Here is a 21,973-nt window from a genome sequence, read left to right as displayed (position 1 = left end):
GTTAAAGATCTAAGAAACATTATTCCATTAAGGGCAGTAGGGTAGCAATTAGCAAAGAGGAACAGAAGACTGTCTGGCTGTCTGGTTTAGGCATGGGTTGCTATTATTTGCCTCCTTTAAAGTAGATCGTTGTTGGAAAGTTACATTGCAGGGAACATAAATAGTAGTTGCAAGAGCCGCAAAAGTCACAAACAAACACTTTAATACACCATGCTTTCGATTGAGCAGCCTTACCCAACATGCTACCCCCTTGCATGATCACACTTAGGGAATCTTGATAGGTAAAAAGAAAATTCAGTAGAATTATTCTCGTCTACAGTTTTATGATTGTATTCTTTAAAAAGAAAATTATCTGAAAAAGGCTTTTGAACAAGGGAATAAAGAAATCTGGATTAAGATGTAACCCTGGGTGAGGGCTAATCGTTTTTCTAACAAATGGACCCAGTTCTCTTAAAAGGACCTTGTTTAGGAGGTGTTGTAAATTGTATTTTGATGCACAGAATTGAACATTTTACTTTTTGTTCTTCCTTTCTTTTTCCCCACACTCCACAGTCACATCAGGATTCTTGATGTCATCCTCCTGGTTCCAAATATTGTCTTTCTGATGTTCCTTATGTACAGACTTGGAGCAGCTCAAGTGCAGTTAAGCAAAATAAGATGTCCTATTGTGAAGACTGTTTATTTTATGGTATGATTTAAGTTTATGAAAGTAATCAGCCACCAAATTTAGACATGCATGCATGCTTTGCAAAGGCATGCCCGAAGAAAGTTTCAGTTTGTAAGTTTCCACTTTGAAATACCAGAGGTTACAATTAACCAAGAACTTATAATTTGATTTTGTCTTTTGCATAGGTATTCTTTGTTTGTATTATTGGAACAGCAAGATGTTTTGTCTCGATGCTTCTGACGTCAATTTTGAAATTACACCACAAGGATTCTCTGCCAATAAAGGTCATTAGTGAATCTAAATTTTTTTTGGGCAGTTATGTCAGCAGTTTCTATTCCTTTTTCCTATTAAGGGACTTGAACAATGGTGTAGAAGGTGCAAGAAAAGGCACCGTAATGTAAACCCATGGAAGGAGAAGAAAATAACTTGCTTGTAGGCAGGTTCAGCTTATCAATTCTTCAACAAGAGGGCAATAATTAAAACTTGCAAGATTGACCATCACAAACATTGAATCTGGTAGTGTTCACAACATAAAACATAACATCAAGAGGGCCTGCGGTCGTGCTAAGACTTCCCAATTTTCTCTTTCCAATTTTCACTTTCCAGATTTCACTTTCAATATCCACTTCCCACTTTCCTCTTCTTACATTTCACATCTCACTTTTCACTTCCAACTTTCTCACTTCCTTTTTTCACTTTCCACTAACTACTTTACTCCTTTCATATCCTACTTTTCACTAAATCCACTCCCACTTTTTGAGTGCTTAGTATAATATTATAAATTTAAAAGTGCATTTTGATGTAAGTATTTTTCTTAGATTTTGTGGATTGTACTGAGATGCTTCTTATTAGCAGTGGAGCTAAGTGTCATAATATTTGGAGTCTGGGCAGGTATGGACTGCAGTGAGCTATTTATAGATATAAAAATTGTTTGACCTAATTTAGTATAAAAGAGAATTTTCAAGAGCTATGTTTTTCCTGCAGTGGAGGCACGGTGGCCTCATGGTTGGTGTGCTCGACTCTGGAACGAGTGGTCCGGGTTTGAGCCCCGGCCGGGACATTGTGTTGTGTTCTTAGGCAAGACACTTTACTCTCACAGTGCCTCTCTCCACCCAGGTGTATAAATGTGTACCAGAAAATTTGTTGCTGGGGGGCTGTAACCCTGCGATGAACTAGCATCCCATCCAGGGGGGAGTAGAAATACTCCTAGTCGCTTCATGCTACAGAAACCGGAGTTAAGCGCTGGCCTGATGGGCCACTGGCTCGTAAACAGAATTTACTTACAGTACTATGTTTTTCCTACAGGGAACATGCAAGATGGCCGGAGAGGTGTACGGAGAGTTCTCTGTCTGTCGTTATTTTGTGCTGTTGCATATTCATCCACTCAGGTTTGTTGCTTGGATGGATGGATGAATGAATGAATGAATGAATGAATGAATGAATGAATGAATGAATGAATGATTGATTGATTGATTGAATGAATGAATGAATGAATGAGTGAATGAGTGAATGAATGAATGAATGAATGAATGAAACTTTATTTAATCTCAGGTTGATAGGATTGGTTAGACCCCTAGCAAGGAAAGTATGCTAATGAGCCAAGAAAACAAACCTTATTAAAACTTATAGATTTACAGAGTAAATCCTAAAATAACATGACGTAGCTATTTTGCAATAAAAAGCCTAATTACTAAATATTAGATAATGATCAATTACTAAATTTAATTTAATTACTAAATACATAAATTTAATTACTGACTAGATTGCTTTTTGTGATCTTTGTCATAATGTTTCCTTATAATCTTTCACTTCCATGAGTGACCATCACAAAATTACTCCTAACAATGTTAAGACAATATTAAGCAGTCAATAATATGCATGAGAATGATGAAAACAGAAAAAAAAAAATGTTAGTTACTCTTTCCCTCCAAAGATCTCATCAATAATTCTCTTTATTGTCTCCTATGCAATTTTTATGTTGTTAGTTTTGAGAATTAAGTATTGGATCAACTCATAATCCCTCAATTGATATTTTTCTTTATTCTCATCACTTTTCTGCTTGATATTGTATTGATATTTTAGGGAGAAATTCTGTCTTGGTCACTCATGGAAGGTACAGTGTTAAGGGATTATTAGTTGATCCAATATCAAATTCTCCAAACCAATGTCATAAGAATTGTACAGCAGACAGTAACAAGAATTACTAACATTTTTTTCCTCCATCTTCTTCTTCACCTTGTGGAGAAGATTGTAACTATTGATTAGATAGAAATTATATTAATAGTTAGAGAAACGATAAATTAATAATGATAATGATAATAGTCATAATCTTAAAATAATGTTATTATAATTATCTCTCAGTTAGTACGCAGGCTATGATTGGACACAACATTTTGACTGCTGTGATGGCAAATATGATTGTCGACGAGAATACAGACTATGTTTACCATATTAATTTACCCATGTATAATACACCCCCATGTGTAATGCGCATCCCTGTTTTTAACCAAATTTATCAGAAAAACAGTTTTCACAGCAAAAAAGACAAGTTAAATCTTCATACAATTATATTTTATCAAGACAACAAAAAGAAGAAATGAACTATAATGATCGTTAACACTTATATCTTTTGCAACTTATATTAGTTATGACATTCTTGAAACCAAACTTTAGTGCTTCAAGTGAGGCCTAGGCAATTAATTTTGACCACTGCCAGTTTTATTTAAATATGCCATATGCCAGGATGGTCACCATTTCTTGGTTGTGGCTCTTATTTATGACGACGGAGGGCTAACGCTCGAAACATCAGCTTTTGTAATTGTTACGGTTGCCAATTTACCATTTCAACTTTGTTGTTGTATCCAAATTATTTCGTTACCCCCACCGACGCAGCCCCAAACAGTTTCTTTAGAAACTATCAGCCCTTATTCATTCTTATTTATGAAGTTAATCATAGACATAAATGACAATATAAAAATTATTTAATATTAACAATGTTAATAATAATAACAATAATAATAATAATAGAACTACTTATATAGCGCTTATCCAGACCTGATCTAAGCACTGTACAAAAAAGAAATATGCATTTTGAATTATTTTTAAAAGTAAGTCTTAAGTTTACATTAACAGAGATTTAAATATTCACAAAAAATGGGTGTCTAAGATCTAGGCGCTAGACATGGATAAGAATAGAATTCATACATATTGAAATAGTTTTTAAAATTCTTTTAATATGTATGATGATGATAATCCTAAACATAAAATGCTATTATTATCTCTCTCAGTTGGTATGCCTGCTATGATTGGACACTACATTTTAACCACTGGCGTAATGAAAAACGTTGTCAGTAAGAGTACAGACTTTGTTTGACTAGCCGTTGTCGATTTGTTTAAATATGCCTTATGCCATGATGGTCACCATTCTTTGGTTGTGGCCCTCATAAATGATTGTTAATTAGTTCTTATTAACCGAGCGGGAGGTCTGTATGGGAGAATCTTGACCGAGGTCGCCAGTACAGACCGAACGCACTGTACCAGCGACTGAGGTCAAGATTCTCCCATAAAGACTGACCTAGCTCAGTTAATAAGATGTTTATTATATGGCTGTGTCTTATATGCCAATTTTTTATATTCTTTGTACCTTTTGTTTTCTAGACCGGTCTAGATGCCAGTCTAGATGGGAAAATCTAGACCGCTTTTAATATTGATTTCAGCCTGAATCAAATTCGTGAATAGTCCATTTTACAGTTGCATGCTTGGTTTCCAAGCCTTTGAATGGGAGTGAGGCTAAGGGTGACCTTGTTATGATACAGACGTTGCTGCTTTTCAAATGTAAATTACTTTGTTATCATGCTAAATAGCTGCTGGTCTCTATCACAACAAGGTCACCTTCAGCCTCACTCCAAATCAAAGGCTTGGCAACCAAGCGCAGAACTGTAAAATGGCCTATTCGGTAGTTCCCAGTCTTTTTATAACACGGCCATAAAATAATCATAGATATAAATAACACTGTGACAAACAAGTTATTGTCATCATCCTTACCTTCAACATTGTCAATATTAATTGATTCTTCTATTATCGTGATTCTCAGGCCACACTTGAGTTTGTCAAAAGCCCAGGAATTCATCGCCGAATGTTTGGAAATGAAAAGTATGACTTCTATGGACACGGTGGATTATTGTTCTTGGCGTGTACTTCACTGTTTTTAGCTTTGGTAAGGGTGATCTTATTTATCCACAGTCAGACCAACAGAATACTTTGTAAAAGTAGCTAAAGGAGTGTGATATCATTATGAAATGTAGACAACAAGTTCACGATTTCCAACGATCAATCCAATCTGCAAACGATCGAGACAAACTTAATTTTCTGAGTTGATATTATACAAAATGGCAAATAACAGTAATTATTATCCAACTACACCTAGACGAGTACAAATAACGTCATAGACGAGTACAAATATCACGCGGTATTTGTACTCGTCTATTGTAGTACCGGTTTAACAGGTTTTCTCGCATCGCGCAAGCGAAAAACTGGATTATAGTTACAAAATTAAAAAAAGTGGCGGACAATTTGAATCATATTTCCGACGACGAAGAGTCAGAATGGCTGGCAAAGTTCATTAGATGAATTGAACGGAAAAAAACAGCTTGACGATCAGAAAATTTCTTCATTTAATGAAGAAAATAGAAACAGCAGCACAACAACGCGCCAATTCGGTTCCGCTTCGCATACTTCTGTCACACACTCCCCGTAAATAAACATCCGCGAAATTCGCCGGCACTGAAATAACAGTTTGGCGTGTTGGATAATAAATAACTTATTAGACGTTTTGTTGTGTAGTATCGCTGAGTATTTTTACTCGTTAGTTGTATTTTGACTCGCCTACGGGCTCGTCAAAATACGGCACAACTCGTAAAAATACTCAGCGATACTACACAACAAAACGTCTAATGAGATAAATTATTTATTATCCAACTGTGCTTGGCAGAGTACAAGTAACGCGCAAAAGGGGTACAAATATCACGTGATATTTGTACTCCAGAAATATCCTCGAAATTCGCCCGCACTGAAATAACAATTTGGCGTGTTGGATAATAAACCTCTTATTACACGTTTTATTGTTTATTGTCGCTGAGTATTTTTACGAGTTGTGCCGCATTTTGACTCGCCGTACGAGCTCTTAAAAACACAAAGAACTCGTAAAAATTCTCAGCGATACTACACAACAAAACGTCTAATAAGATATATAAAGTTTGGAAGCTGACGCTTCGAAACCTACGTCTTTCGCTCTCAGGAAACGTTAGTTTTTGAAACTCTTTTGGGCGGCAAGTTTACCTTATCAACTTAGTTGATAAAACCAATTTATCCTCTAATAGCCCCCGCCAACACAACACCACAGTTTCTTTAGAGACTTACCCCTTTTTTTACCAAACAAATATTTTGTAATTGATCTGCTATTGTATCTCCTTTCAGGTATATTTTATTATCATAATTTTGCCGTGCACCACGTTAAGACAGTGCTGTGTTATACCTGGTAAGATTGTCTTAAAGCTTCACCCTGGCAAATGTACTTGAAGCTTCTCTTTTGGAGGACTACGCATTTCCTTTTTAAACCACACCCACAAGTTCCGACGGGGATCTAATCAATTTTACGACCTGCAGGCTCTCTGAGACTAATTCTCTCTGCTATACTTCCTTCAGCGACCAAATTATTTCTTAATTAATCAAGGCAGTATGATAAGGAACTGTTATTTGCGTTTCGGAATTTAGAGCATTATTAAGAATTTGTGTCACCAAATCAAACGTAATGTAATCGGATTTGCCAGACAGCAAAATTCTCCCTAATCGTCTTCAATCCTCCCGCGGGTAGAGAAGTGCACGTTCTACAGCAATAATGATAAGGGCCTGGGAACGGGCTAATCTCAGGGAGGCACTGAGAACTCATAGTAAAAAGAAACAAACCACTTGAAGCGCGGGAAAACAAGAGCCACCAAATCGTGGTGTGATTTGATTTTGCTTCTGATTGGTTTATAGAATGTCGCGAGTTTTCTGGACCAGTTATAGAGGTTTATTCAGATAACGTCAACCCTTGGCTAACGTTTGGGATTTTCTTTTATAGAAAGAAGATCTTTCTACTTGTATTGTGCTGTAATGTGTATCGTGAACGTAATGCAAGGTTGCGCAAGTCTACTGATGTACAAAACTATTGTGAAAAGTTTATGGTGGGTAACACTTAGCCCTGTAGTTAAACAGCCTTTGTAATAACTTTCTTTTGTTATACTTGCCTGTAACTAATAATTTTGTCTACGTTGCATTTATATATCACTTTGGTCCTCCTTCTTTGGCAAGTCTGTCACAAAATCCCTTCTACAGGTCAACTCGTGTAAGAAGAAGATAGTTTTTAGATTGTAACCTCATAAACTAAAGACGGACTGATTGGTTTGAATCTCATCTCAATACCGCAATCTGATTGGCTACGCTAGAGGATATGCCTGAAGTGAAACGAAAATTGTGAAGTTAAATAAAGAGCGAGAAATACTTTTATCAAATCCTAAAGTTATTTTTTTGTTTTGTTCATTTGTCTTGTTTTGTTTCTTTCTCAGCGTTTTTGACTTCTCGTTGTTTATGTATTTCGCCGTGTTTGGTCCCATGGTGTACTTTGCATTTCTGAAAGATTTCTTTAAATGGTGAGAGGTCTCTTGTGCTTTCCTTGTACTTCCTTATTAAATAGAGAGCTCCCCAGAGACAAAAACATTCTCTTAGCGACCGATCAGAACAAAGAAAATCAGCACAACGAAACAATGATAACTAAAAGTCAAAAAAGACAAGCTGCGTCTAGTGCGGAAAAACGCGAGTGATCCAATGAGGCGCGATTGGTTTTGCTTTTAAATTTGATTGGCTGAGAAAGCGGCGTGAGTTTTCTTGCCAATCTGTTCGCTTCCTCCAAATGGTGATCAAGGAGCGGGGCCAGGGATCCGGACCTCTCCACCTCCCCCTCCCTACATAAATTTCCTGGCTCCGCCCCTCTGCTCGTTTGTTCGTTTTATCAATTGACAGTGGGCGGTCTTGCGAATAAGAGGGTTTTTTCTACGTAACCAACTTGATTCGTTTGATTTTTTTCCTCAGTGCGGACTTTCATGTATTGAGGGTGGAAGAGGAGTACGCCAGCTACTCGTACTCGTACCTGCCAACAGGAGATGCCGGAGACGATTACGCTTCTTCTGATTATGAAGAAGTGGTGGCGTAGAAAATATATTGATGGGTGGAAAGGGGGAATTTTCAAGTAACTTATTAGGGAGTAATTAGATGATTTCTATGTATTACATTGAGTAGAGGGTTGTCGACCATCTACTAAGAAGAGGCGTGCCAACTTTTTTTTTTTTTTTTTGTCAACTTTTTTTTGTCGCTCACTATGGCTATTGAAGAATTACATTCCATAGGACATCGAAGGATAAGTTAATTTTAGGTAAAGAACTTCTATGATAGCAAAGGTAACAATTTTAATCACCCTAGAAAGATCGACAAAAATTGGAAGAACTATAAAAAGCAAAAAGAACTAAAAAAGAACCTTTTATGTGGGATCGGTGTCAAGTTATCATCCAAAATTTAGATTGAGATCTTCGGCAAAAAAGAAAAAAAAGATAAAGATTGAGATGTTTGTGGATAGATTGATTATGACATAGAATGTCGTATTAACCTAAAATTATTATGAGGACGTTAGGGTATTGTATAGATGTTGTATTCAGATTTTTGATTTTTTAGAGTTTGGTTTTTAAATTAGATTTAAAAATCAGATCACAGTGTTTCATATTGTACAGTTTATTGTACAGATAAAAGCTGTATACACAGTCAAGTCTCTCAAATGCTGGGTAATTTCTTTTACTTTGTCACGCAATCTTAAGAAGGTTGATCACGTCAAGACGTTTAGTGCACCCAGTCATGGAATTTTGGGGAAGTTTGTCACGCCAGCTAACCCAGTCTGTCACATTAGGTCACATGATAGTAAGGGAAAGTATTACTAAGATTTACATCATAGAACCAGCTGAGGTGTAGCCGGGAATTTTCAAAGGGGGATCACACTGTATCAAACAGATTGTACTCATCAGCTCGTTATGTCGACGCCCACGTAATTAAAAAAAAACATAAATAAATAAAAAGACTTACAAAAGGGATTTCAAAATCTACTGGATTGAACAAAACAAAACAAATAAAAAATAAACCAAAAGAATTATTGAAACACATCAAGTATTCTAGAAAAGGTAAGAAGATAAAGTACTGGAGCCTGTGGGCTCATTCTGCATGAACATATCCCCCCCCCCCCCCCCACGGGAGAGTATAGATGCTAGCTTATTACAAGGTTCTACCCCTGCAGTTCATCATCGAGCTTCAGGCTTCCCTGACAATTTGTGAGTCACAAGCGCCTTAGAACCCCCCCCCCCCCCACCTACAGCAACCCCCTCGTCTTGTTAAAGGTTAAGTTTTAATTTCAACGAGATATTAATATGGCTTTGATAAAAGTATTCGTTGTGGCAGATTAACGCATATGGGTAAAACAGAGGCATGCATGCAAGGCCGTATTGTTACATTTTAGTTTATTCTCTGAACAGTCTAATGGGAATTGATTACGCTGAACTATAGACTTGCAAAGTGACTTTTTAATACTTGGACCTCGTCATGAATACAGCTTTGCAGACTTGAGCTTGTGAGGCCTTAAAATAAAGAAAGATCCGAGTATATATTTATGTAAATAAAACTGCCACAGCTGGTATCGAAGATGTCGGCTGTCATATTTCAGAATTTCCGTCTATTTAATTACGGATGCTTAGACGCAGTTTCTGGCAGTTCTGCCCGATTTTAATTTCTTCGGATTTCCAGCGAATCTGTCATATTTACAGATCATCAGTACCCATGTATATTCCTGGTGGGGGAAGGGGGGGGGGGGGGAGACTCATTGTTTTGAGGTGTTTTTCCTTTGGTGCGTTACGATTCCCGTCGGGTTAGAAATGGGATTCCCGCTATTCCCCTCCCCTTACTCCGAGATTGCCGAGATTCCAGCCATACGGAGAAACAAGAGGACACGATTTTCAGGCTAATAATATCTTGATCTCAGTCTATTATGATTTAAAAGCACTTCATTTACTATACAGTCAGGCTGTTTTCCATTTTCCCATCATTATCAGTGAACAAAAATGCCTTACCTAATTTGGGACGAGGCTGGCTAACTTATCCCAGAAAGCTATTCGCCTAACTAGAGCCCAGTTTCCATGCAATATTGTTTCCTGGGGGAGTGGTTGGAATTTTTCTCTGAGTGCTTGAGTGACTTTAGAAACATCATCGCAATTGTGAACGATTGTGTTCTGATTTTATTTTATTTATTGGAGATTGTCACGCCCTATAACTTTCATTTTCCAAACATCTTACGTCGAGCCATCCTAGAAACCTCTGTGATAAGCGGTTAATTTGTTGGCTTCGTTTGTTTATTATACTCGATCAAAACAACTTGAAATGGCAGCAGAGTGTGTTACTCGAGTCGAGTTGCACATCTCTTGTAGAGGTTTACTTGACAAGGACACAACTTCAAAATCCGACCCATTATGTGCTATGTATATTCAAGATTCACATGGAAAGTGGGTTGAGGTAAGTTTTTCGCCCGCTGGCTAGATCTTGGATTCGAAGACTCGATCGTGAGTGTATGACATGTATAACCCTTCAACTGTTAAAATATGATTAAGATAGTTTAAAGTCCTTCAATTTCTCTCAAGATCTTTCAGATGGTTTTAAAGCTAAAAAAATTAAATCACGATAGTTGTACGCGTCAGTACAAAGGAGAAGACTTCATCCTGAAGTTGTTTCTTAAAAATTGATGTGAAAAAATTATGTATTTCTGGAACTTAATTTTATTGACGATGGAAATTACTACAACTGTTTTAATAACTGTAGTTTGATGTAATTCATTTTAAAATTTGTAAATTCAGATAGCTAATTGCCTGACTTTATCTTAAACACACGTATTGCTTTTTCCTGTAAATTTGATACAAACTGTAGGAATTAATAATACTTGCTAATTAAGGAAAATTTCATTTTAAAAATGCCAATGTCAAAGTTTTGTGGCTAAGCAACAAATAATGACAGTGTGATCTTCATAACCAGCAGATATTTTCATTTCCTTTGTGGGGGCTCAGTAGATGGGATAAGGAATGAGGTTGAGAAACTCTGGCTGGGAAGATAAATATATTTAAGTGAGAAGAAAGGCTATTTCTGGACTATTTTCAGTCTGAAAATAACAACAATACTTTGTTTGTTGTACAATGTGAATTTTTTGAGACACAAATAGTCTAACTAACCAATTTCATCTCGATTTTCCTTTTTTTTTTTTTTTCGGTGGCACCTGTTAAATTTCAAAGCAGTGGTTGTCGCTGACATTTGCTGTATTGACCCCAAAAGTGACTAACATCTGATTTCTCGTTACAATATATACCAGGTAACTCCTGGATTGAATATAAAAGTCATGAGAAGAAAGGAAATGATAATAAACCCAAGAAGCTCTTGATTGTTAGACAAATTCTCCTTGTAAGAATCATGGGAAATGTCTAGAGACCAGTATAGAGAACTTGCATACTGATGTGAAGGTGTAAGGGACTCAGTCTGATGTAGATTATTTGCCAGAGGAATTTTTTTAAGTGAAGTGTTTTTATATTCGAATGACATTAGATTTTGTTAGACATTTAAGAATAAACACTAGCGAGAAAAACACACAACGTTTCGATGACTCCATGTCATCATTCTCAAGTGAGAAGAGAATAAAAATGAATAGTTAATTTATACCGTACGAAGGTGGCAAACGTAAAAAGTTTAAAATATTTAAAATATTTAAATAAATAATGGCACGTGTTGAGTTCATAAATGTAAACTATTAAATAAATAGTTTCGCGCGTATGGAATCCGATTGTTTGTTCAAAGAGGGCTTCATTCTCTTCTCACTTGAGAATGATGACATGGAGTCATCGAAACGTTGTGTGTTTTTCTTGCTAGTGTTTATTCTGAAGTGTTTTTAAACTAGCTGAAGTGGCTAAGTATATTTTTACTTTAAAATTAAAATGTCCATGTACCTTTCCATTTTTTTTGTAACAATTAGACTTATGTATCTAATTTTCCAGAGACAAACCTTACTTCAATTGTCATTAAACATCTTTATTATTTTTTGATTCTGTTTTTAATTATTTTTTCTATTTCAGCATGCTAGGACTGAAAAAGTCCAGAATAACCTGAACCCAGATTTTGCGCAAGGAATTGTGCTGGACTACTATTTCGAGATGGTACAGAAACTGAAGTTTGCAGTGTACGATGTGGATAATGCGACTAGTTCACTGGGGGATGATGATTTTTTGGGCGACATGGAGTGTAATCTTGGACAGGTAAATTATCTGCATTGTTGTAAAATTCACTAAAGGCTGGTTGTCAAAATTAGTGTCTTGAAGAATTTCAGATAATCAGGCTTTTTACTCTTTTAAACTGAATCAGAGTTTGCTCTTTAATGTACAAATAGGGTCCATATTACTGTGTTCCTGTTCAGTACTTAATATCACAGAAGATGCCAAAACCTGGGAAAACAATAGTTGCATGTGGAGTCAGCTGAGTGTGTTAGTTATGCTCTTACCACATTTTAACGCCTTCTGTGACCTGATGCTGTCCAAACTCACAGCAACATGGATTCCAATTGGTTTATATGATATAAAAAAAATATTTTGTCAATGGTGACAGCATCCATGCCTCTCTCCTCCAATAGATCGTAAGCAGGTCTGCAAATTAAATGGTGTACTGGGTAATAATTCGCTTATCACACAATAGAACCTTGAATGACTGTCAGATTTTGCAGACTAAGGAAAACTTAAAATATAATAATTATTAAAATATAATAATTATTAGACAATGCCCATCATTTGAGTTGGTGAAAGACAAATCCTGAGGATTTCTATTGGCCTGATGCATCCCATATTTTTTGCACAGCTGGTGAAATTAACTATTAAAAAGTTATGACAATTTAGGTACAAGTGTTGTAGATGGGGTTGAACTATCAGCGAAAGATCGGTAGTATCGCGGAGGGCCGAGCGACCACTCCACGAGAATTAGCGACCGCTCCTTTCAGACCATGTGCGAAAAGAAGGAGGATTTTTTCCTCCGTGTAAATCGTTGTGTTCAGTTGAGAATAAAGAAAAATCGTGTTCGCAACAGGTAGTTTTGTAATCATGACAATCATTAGCAATCCTGAAATTTCCCAGTTTCAGTCTAGTCTCTGATCAACTTTGACAGAGGTGCTGATGCTTTCAAATTTCCTGATACATGTAGATCCACTGTATCAGTAAAATCTGGAATTAAAGAGGATCCCTGGGAATCCTCAATGGTCTGAAGTCTTCCAATGTGTGAACTATGGATCCAACCTTGAACAGAGGGCCACATATTATACTTACTGAATGCATGATTCAGCTTTCTCTTTAACTGTATTAAAATTTTATATATTTATTTATTTGTGAAATATTCAAGGTGGTTTCAAAGAAATCCTTTGCCAGTGCATTACAAATCAAGGGAAGAAAAGTAGGAACCATTACAGTAAGTACACTGTATTGATTGTATATTGAGTACCAGCCTGGCAAAGAATTTTTTTAAGGAATTTTTGTCTTCTCAAATGAGCCCTTCCTCTATAAGGTCCCCTGGCTAAATCTCCAAGTTTCTATAATTTAAGACCGTTCATCATTAGGACCCCCTCTCCTGTTTATTAGCCCCTCTCTCTATTTTAACTACCTTCCGTCTGTTAAGCCCCCACTCTGTTACACACTTCTTTATGAAACCTCTTTGTAAAGAGCTCACCTGTCAAGGAATTCCTTAGAAAAACCAAACTCTGTAATTGGAATAGTCGCTGGGTCGTAATTATTTGGAAATTTAATAAGTCACTTGTGTGACAGCCCTGCACCCTTGTGGGTATGAGCCCCTTGAGGCATAATATTTCCCAGGATATCAATAGTGAATAACCCTCTCCCCGGAGGACCTAATAGGGTATCATTAGACAGAAGGAAATCACAGTTAATATCATGATAACATAAACTTTTGTGTTAAGATCAGATTTCAGTTGCTATTTACTTTTTGCAGGTGTATGCAGAAGAATTAAAAGGTGGAAATGAAGTAGTTCAACTTACATTCAGGGCAACAAACCTAGACAAAAAGGTGCAGCTATGCTTTCATGATACATACATGGACAGTGCCATACAGTCGCACTGATTAGCTCTATGGTGATACATTTCATGATTATGGTTCATTACTGGGGATTTCTTTTTCTTTCTATTCTCTTTACTTTTTGAATCTGGCTAGTTTTTAATTAGAGCCCAAAATGTACTATCTTTCTGGTTCTATAAATACTGTATTTACTTACTAAATGAGTGTGTAAATCTTATTTTTATTACAGGACTTTTTGGGCAAGTCTGATCCCTTTTTACAATTGTCCAAACTGAAAAGTGATGGTGAAACTTTGCTTGTTCATCGCACTGAGGTGAGGATGTTTACGATTGGAACAAAAAAAAATTGCTTAATATTTTCCTATTCATTTTGTTTGTTATGGTATAGAGGAAAAGTCATGTGACTGGTGGCTGTTGAGCTATCCATTCACGGACACTTTTATTGATTCAAATAGCTAGTACATGTATTTATCAGACTTGCATATGTTGATATGAAAGTTCACCTTTTGCATTGTTTTTTGAAGCAGTTAATTTTTGTTCAATTATTATTATTGAAATTATGTAAAGATGCTTGTCTTACTTTCAAGTTCTTAAGGTCATTATGATTGACTTGAAACTGCATATTAACCAGTTTACAATATCCACTTCACTTTGAAGATTATTTATTCAATCATTTTTTAATTGTTTATACCAATTTAAATTTTGGTCATACTGTTTAATCAGGGAATTAAGTTGCATAATTGGTTGGTTTCATGGAACTTAATGCTTACTAGATTTCCTGTAACCAATGTGGTACATGACTTCTGGAAATGTGTCAGTTTAATAAAATAGTTTCCATGCTGCTTTACATCTGTTAAGTAATACATTGCACATGATGACAAAATGTGGTAAGAACAGAACACATTGATGTCTTCTGCAATCTACTCTAACACTAGCAACATAGAATCTGTTGGTTTTATAACATAACAACAAAGCAAAATTTTGTTAATGGTGACATCAACATTAGTACCTGTTGACCATAAAGTAAGAAATTATCAACAATTTTTTTTTTCTTTTTACGATGGTACAACAGGTCATCAAGAACAACCTCAATCCTTCATGGAAGTCATTTGACATCTCACTTTCAACTCTGTGTGGAGGAGACTATGATGCACCTATTAGGGTGAGTTTAATTTAATAAAAATGATAATTTTATCTCATGGTTTTAATTTAACGAGTTGACAAAAATCTATATCAGTTAAGTACTAATTCAGGGAGGATTTTCAGTTCCACAAGAATTAATGGAAACAGTTTTTATGCCAATTTTAGAAGGACAAGAAAACGTTTTTTTGCCCTCTAATTTGAAACTTGCTGACACTAGAAACTCTTCATGAAAGCCAACTTACATTTTTAACTCAGTTGATAAAACCAAATTACCTTTAATACCCATTCCATTACAGCGCCACAGATCCTTATCCCTCTAAGGTTTTATCAGCTGAGTTAATAAAAATAAATGTAGATTTGCCACCTTAAAGAGCATGTAAAGCAAATCAGTACAATACTGTTAATCCCATTTTGGCTTTCACGGAAAAATGATTTGAATGCATGTAAGCGCATAAGCCTGTGAAAACTGACCCTTGAAGAACACAATTGTACAACAAACTCTTCAATCAAGTTAACAAAGTCTGATTTATAATGTTGCCAGATTGGCTGTTATGACTGGGATGAAGATGACAATAATGATTTGATTGGTTGTGTGGACATCACTCTTCGATCTCTGATTGACAGTAAAGAGTCAGGGGTATGTACACATTCTATACTGATGTTTATGTATTTATTGTTGTTTTGTTTGTTTGGCTGCAATAGATTGATTGCTATGACTACGATGATGATGGAAGCCATGATTTTATTGGCTCAACCAATGCTACTATGAGGCAATTGTTAGAGATGAAACAATCTGGGGTAAGGTGAATGTGCGTGGTTAAGTTTAAAGGTGTATATTGGCATCTTGCACAGCATAAAGCAGAAATTACACAATATACTGAAGCACACATTTTAATCGGTTCTTACTTACGATCTATCAGAGGGCAGACTGCTGCATAGATGACGTCATTGCAAGCAATATTCATGACCTTATTAATCAACAGAAGTAGTTTCCATGTTGCCATGGGTTTGCACAGTAATAGATTGCAGATGTCATCAATAACACACTCGGTTGGGCCTTGTGTGCCACTGTTTTGTTTTTACCACATTTTGACATCGTCTGGAACCTATTATTGGACAGATGCATGGCAAAATTATGAGTTAGAGAGTGCTGCCATAGGTAACAGGTCTTTCTTGTTCTAAAATATTGGACAGGTATAATTACAATCCTTTCTTGCACCTTTTACAGGTTAGTCATTATTCAGGGACTAAAATAGTTATCAGAATAATGCATTTAAAAAATCAGCATAGTTCGGACAAAATCTTTATGACTGGTGAAATGTCTGTTTGAAGTGATCTTTGCTAAATTGTGTTTGTATATAATTTATATTGCAGAAAGGACTTGACTTGGTCAATGCCAAGAAGAAACAGAAGAAGAAAGGCTATGTGAACTCTGGAGTACTGTACGTGGCTCAATGCAATGTACGTAGTCTACATGTTCATGTTTTACCTTTCCTTTGTATGTAACTTCAAATAAAATTAAAAAGCATTATTTGCAAGTGCTGAATAACTTTTTTGGTATTTTTTTCAGATAACAAAAATTCACACATTCTTGGACTTTGTCATGGGAGGATGTCAAATTAACTTTACTGTAAGTGACACAGTTGTCTGTCAAAAACTTTTTTGTATATAACTTGTCTCGAATTTCCCACACTTGTACCATTTTAGACAGAATTGCATTATAGAATAGAATCTTGTGATTGGTTAATGATGCGGGGTATGAAGCGTGGAATTGCGAGTTTAAAACGAGCCTGATTGATAATGTTTAGCATCTCTTGTATCGTACTCAGTATAAAAACAAGCAATATCATTGTTGTTTTGGAAAATGCCTTTTCCAGTATTAGCCAATCAGCTTTTTCTACTTTTTCCAATGTTCAAATGGTAGCATGCACAGGTTCAAGTCAGTACAGCACAATTTACGGAGACATTTCTGAGGGCCATTTTTTTTTGTGACACCATTTAGGTTGGTATTGACTTTACAGCATCCAATGGTGATCCACGCCTGGCCCAGTCTCTTCATTATTTGAACCCTCATGAGCCCAATGAGTACGTCAAGGCTCTGATAGCTGTTGGTGAAGTTTGTCAAGACTATGATACGTAAGAATGACTTTATAATACTGTTTCCCCTCTCCCGCTATTCTTCTATTCCATCATTTCTCTGGATCTGCATTTCCCTTTCCCTCAGTTCTACGTTCCACCGTTCCACCGTTTTTCCGTTTCTCTATTCTCTGTCCCGTTCTTTCGTTCCTCCGTTCTTCCGTTCTTTTGTTCCACCGTTTCTTCGTTTCTCTGTCCCGTTCTTCCGTTCTTTCGTCCCTCCCGGCGTTCATCCGTTCTTCCGTTCTTTTGTTCCACCGTTTTTCCGTTTCTCCGTTCTTTTATACCACTGTGCTTCCCTTTTTTAACCTTTTTTTCATTGACACTGTGTTTCTTCTCCCAGTGATAAATTTTTCCCAGCGCTAGGATTTGGTGCCAAAATACCCCCGGGCATGCAGGTATGTCAGCGACATGTCCGCTTTGTTTCCTTTCTTCTTTGTAAATTGCAATGTCAGTTAGGAGTGAGTATCGAAAAAAGGAAATCAATATTGAGTTAGTTTCTTTGATTTATTTTTTGGTGATATATTGCAGTAAATGGTTTGAACCAGGGGGTAACATCTGAAAGCGTAGTGTGATCGTTCGGGTGAGTGTAGTCCTGAGAAGGACTGTTGTCGGAGGTAGTGACTGACGTTTCGACAACCTGTGCGGAAGTCATTATCAGAGTCAAGTGACTTCCGCACAGGTTGTCGAAACGTCAGTCACTACCACCGACAACAGTCCTTCACGAGACTACACTCACCCGGACGATCACACTCACTTTCACATATATTTTATCGTTTATTATTAAAATTTGTTTGTGCTTGTTTTTGTGTTTGTTTATGCTGTTGTTCTTGGTTTCCAGGTTTCCCATGAGTTTCCTTTGAACTTTAATCCAACAAATCCATATTGTCATGGTAAGAACGTTTGCATGTACATACTGATGTTAGGGTGTAAATGGTTAAAGCGTTCACAATCTAAAACTCCAGGCACAGAATAAAATGCATTTTAGATAGAAATGTTAGCGTAAAACTCTTGAAAAGAGACCGGAAATGTCGGCCCTACCAAAGTTCGGCGGGAATAGAATCTTAGCCGTTATTCTGATTGGCTGTATTCTCAAGCCTCCATTCTGATTGGCTGTATTCTCTAGCCTCCATTCTGATTGGCTGTATTCTCTAGCCTCCATTCTGATTGGCTGTAATTTTTAGCCTCCATTCTGTTTTTTCTATGGCCTGATACAACTTCAGGTATTTTGGTGCTGACTAAACTGTCTTGTGCATGAAGATGAACGACATTTACCGAACAGAAGTGTTTAAACAACTTCATGTACAGAACGGATTTAACGCGAAAGGTAAAAATCTCTCGGCAATATTTAGGTTGTAAGTTATATGTATTGAAGTGTTTTATGTCAATTATTTTTCTTGTTGCAGGTATCCAAGAAATTGTTCTTGCATATCAGAATTGCATTCGCCAAGTGCAGCTATATGGACCAACTAATGTCGCCCCGATCATCAATCACGTGATTAGATTTGCCGAGCAAGCAGGCCAGGAAAACACAGCATCGGTAGGTAATCAATATCATATCGGTCATGATCGATATTTCGTCGGTGCTAAGAAGTATATTAATGACTGTTTAACGCCAAGTTTAGTGGTAACTGCCCTCTGGTCGCTGCCAGGTGTTGTTGTCTTGTTTTGTTGTATTTTGTCTTGTTCTGTGCGTGCACCATGACCAGAAGTGTTGCTATTTCTTAAAGAAAGGAAAATATACAACAACAGCAGCAAAAAAAAGCTCTACCAGCTTTTTTTTCAGACAGTAGGTTTTTCATAGGGTGCAAGTTAGAACCAATCTTTAGAAATTGCATCTTTCCAGTTCCAGTGTCTTCTACACCGCTCACACCAGCAAAACTTGTTTTGTTAAACCAAGTAAAGGTGGTGAAAATAAGAAACAGAAAATCTTGATTATCCAAAGGATTCAAGTAATCGCTCACTTGTATTTCAATGTGCTACATTTGAAGTTGACAAACATCGGTTGAAGCAGCTTCTATGAAGACACAATTAAAACCGTGTATAACAAAAGAGCTTTAAAACATGAAGTAAGAGACCTGTATGAGAAAAAGTATTGAGAATTTCTATTTCGATCTCAACAGCAATACTATGTGCTGCTTCTTTTGACGGATGGCGTGTTATCAGACATGGAGGACACCAAGGCCGCCATTGTGAAGGCTTCTCGCCTCCCCATGTCGGTGATTATTGTTGGAGTTGGACAGGCGGACTTCAAGGACATGGATGAACTTGACGCTGATGAAGGAAGGTAAGACCAACAACTGACTGTTATTAGGCCATTTTACAGTTGTGTACGTAGTTGTCAAGCCTTTGATTTAGAGTGAGGCTGAGGTGACCTTTGTTGTGATAGAGACCAGTTTCTAGTTAGCATGAAAAGCAGCAACGTGTTATCACATCAAGCTCACCCTTAGCATCACTCCTGTTCAAAGGCTTGGCAACGAAGCATGCAACCGTAAAATGGACTATTAAGTAATCCTGCTCTGTACTTGTTTTTTTCTTCACTTGACCCATCTCCTCAACCAATCAAATGCAAAACTTTCGTTAAAGTCTGTGTCATGGTCCACCCTTGTTTTAGGTTTGTTGCGGTTTTTATTGTCTGACAAGACTCTCGCAACTTTCTCTTCGTTAAACAGGTTACGATCTGGGCGTCATTACGCAGAAAGAGACATCGTTCAGTTTGTGCCTTTCAGGGAATTCAAATCGGTGAGTGGCTTTCTTGTTTTGTAATATTCTGTTTTAATTGCGACTTAACTATCATTATGTGAGTTAGGACTTTTCAATTGGGAGTCCAGCTCGCCGCAACACGTCGTCCAAAGCCATGGCACAATGGCTTCTATACCACGGCATCTTAGCCATTCAAACTGAACTCTAGAATAGTCCATTTTACAGTTGTGTGCTTGGTTGCCAAGCCTTTGAATGGGAGTGAGGCTAGGGTTGCCCTTGTTATGATACAAGCCTTGCTGCCTTTCAAATGTAAATCACTTTGTTATCATGCCAAGTAGATACAGGTCTCTATCACATCAAGGTCACCTTCAGCCTCAGTCTGAATCAAAGGCTTGGCAACTAAGTACACAACTGTAAAATGGCCTATTGCTTTAAACTACAATGCATATTTGCGGACAGTTATTTTCCAGAATGGCTTATGAAATATCTGCTCTTGTTCCACAGCAATCTCCGGCAGTCCTGGCCAAACACGTGTTAGCAGAAATCCCCAAACAAGTGCAGGAGTATTTCAATAAGCGTGGCCTCGCTCCCATGCAGTCAAAAGGACCTCAACCACCCTACTTGGGAGGTCTGTAATGAAATATCCAGTTCTCGCTCGTGCAAACCTTGTTTAGTGAACTCGCTTTAATGCTCCGTTTGTTTATGAATTTTTATTTTTATTCAAAGTTGTTAAGACGGTTGTGACTTGCCTTAAAAGCTCTCCTAAGCCCCCTCGGGGTAGGGGGGTGGGGGAGGGGAGTCATTTTTTGTTCTGATTTTTTGTCCATATTTAAAGAAGATGAAACATAGGATGGATTTTGTTTGATTAAAAATCTACGTTATTAACGGAAACTACGCCAGGCTTTCAAATACAATTATGTTTTCACTTAACTAAAATGAAAGAAAAACGCACTGCTATACTAGAGAATTTAACAAGGTGGAAGAAAGCGAGAAGATGAAGCTTAAATATTCTAACAGGGGAGGGGAGGGGAGGGCGTAACAGGAAAGGGAGCTATTTGGAGCATTTACGATGTCCAATAATCGTTACCCAAATGTAGCCGTAGGCGTTGTTCGTTATTTGCGCAGTTTGTTATACGTCAGTATGCATTGCTTATAAACTTTGAGATTTGTGATGTTCGTTTCTCAGTAGCTGGACTACAACAGATGTTTGTTTTCATCGCAGTTTAATTTTTTTTCAGAGCTGTACACTTATTTTACAAATTTCTGTACATCGCAAGCCATTATTTTTATAGCAGTCGTGTGTAACTGTGTAACGAGCACTGTGTGTAACGAGCACACTGTGTCACGAGCAGCCTAAGGTGGCTACATGTTGTCTACGATAATGGAGAACCTAAGTTCGTTTCACCAAAAAGGTTTCACGAGAATGAATTTTCCTGGCTAGATTTGCCAGTGCTAAGCTTAAATTATCAACCTGTTAGTCTTACATTGAAGTGGTATTTGTTTGGCTTATAAATACTCAAAACTGTTCCACAGAAACAAAATAGCACCGAGTAATACATTAAATTATTGGCTGAATGTTTTACACGGGAAAATCAGCGAGCGAGCGAGACTTAAACGCGCGTGAAAGTCATCAGCGAGCGAGCGAGACTTAAACGCACGTGAAAGTCATCCTGGAGTCTGCTTTTTCTCTGTTTTTCGCATGTTACTTAGGCTTATTTGCCATGTAGTCTCTGATATGCATATGATAGTTAGAATTTTGCGATGTATTATCTTTTGTACGTCAAAATGATTCTTTTGAGAATAAAAATGGCGTGAAGACTACTTTAGAAAGCTCGAAGTTTTTTTTCCCTGTAATGAGCAATGTAATTTGCTCCTTTTAACTACGGCAACCTTTTTTTCCCCGCGTATTCAACGTTGAATGTCCCAGCAGCACATAAAAGGCCTTTTCTTTGAATCAGACTTCGTTATGGTGTAGCTCGTCATTATGTTCCCTGAAGTTTAGTAGACTACAAGGAGTCACTACTTTTCGGCGAAGTCCGTCATGGTAGTCAAATACAAAAAGTATTTGTCATGGGAGTCATGGGAGTCATTGAAA

General features: G+C 37.1%; 2 protein-coding genes across 3 annotated transcripts in view; both read left to right on the top strand.

The window, feature by feature from the left end:
- The window catches only part of LOC111339778 (transmembrane protein adipocyte-associated 1), an 11,346-nt gene extending 2,436 nt beyond the window's left edge, over nucleotides 1-8,910 (top strand). Inside the window, exons 2-10 of the mRNA XM_022946498.2 lie at nucleotides 553-688; nucleotides 853-951; nucleotides 1,486-1,558; nucleotides 1,973-2,055; nucleotides 4,761-4,883; nucleotides 6,143-6,203; nucleotides 6,789-6,891; nucleotides 7,273-7,356; nucleotides 7,796-8,910. Coding sequence (XP_022802233.2) covers nucleotides 553-688; nucleotides 853-951; nucleotides 1,486-1,558; nucleotides 1,973-2,055; nucleotides 4,761-4,883; nucleotides 6,143-6,203; nucleotides 6,789-6,891; nucleotides 7,273-7,356; nucleotides 7,796-7,916 — 883 coding nt within the window. The 3' untranslated portion in view covers nucleotides 7,917-8,910. The remainder of the gene's footprint in view (nucleotides 1-552; nucleotides 689-852; nucleotides 952-1,485; nucleotides 1,559-1,972; nucleotides 2,056-4,760; nucleotides 4,884-6,142; nucleotides 6,204-6,788; nucleotides 6,892-7,272; nucleotides 7,357-7,795) is intronic.
- Nucleotides 8,911-9,959: 1,049 nt separating this feature from the next.
- On the top strand, nucleotides 9,960-21,699 carry LOC111339779 (copine-3). Of its 2 annotated transcripts, none has more exons than XM_022946500.2 (16): nucleotides 9,960-10,306; nucleotides 11,905-12,084; nucleotides 13,211-13,276; nucleotides 13,814-13,888; nucleotides 14,127-14,210; nucleotides 14,969-15,058; nucleotides 15,742-15,837; nucleotides 16,414-16,500; nucleotides 16,610-16,669; nucleotides 17,042-17,175; nucleotides 17,519-17,573; nucleotides 18,017-18,068; nucleotides 18,582-18,715; nucleotides 19,299-19,462; nucleotides 19,848-19,917; nucleotides 20,383-21,699. In XM_022946500.2, the coding sequence occupies exons 1-16, from the start codon at nucleotides 10,175-10,177 to the stop codon at nucleotides 20,512-20,514; spliced, it is 1,611 nt and encodes a 536-aa protein (XP_022802235.2). In that variant the 5' UTR covers nucleotides 9,960-10,174; the 3' UTR covers nucleotides 20,515-21,699. The 2 variants fall into 2 exon arrangements, with proteins under 2 accessions (XP_022802235.2, XP_022802234.2); XM_022946499.2 differs by lacking the exon at nucleotides 15,742-15,837 and adding an exon at nucleotides 15,581-15,676 and having other exon boundaries at nucleotides 9,961-10,306.
- Nucleotides 21,700-21,973: the final 274 nt, after the last annotated feature.

This window comes from Stylophora pistillata, chromosome 5 (genome assembly GCF_964205215.1).
Source record: "Stylophora pistillata chromosome 5, jaStyPist1.2, whole genome shotgun sequence".
In the NCBI taxonomy this organism is placed as follows: Eukaryota; Metazoa; Cnidaria; class Anthozoa; order Scleractinia; family Pocilloporidae; genus Stylophora; species Stylophora pistillata.
The sequence above is the reverse complement of the archived record's forward strand: the minus strand, read 5'-3'. Positions and strand labels throughout refer to the sequence as shown.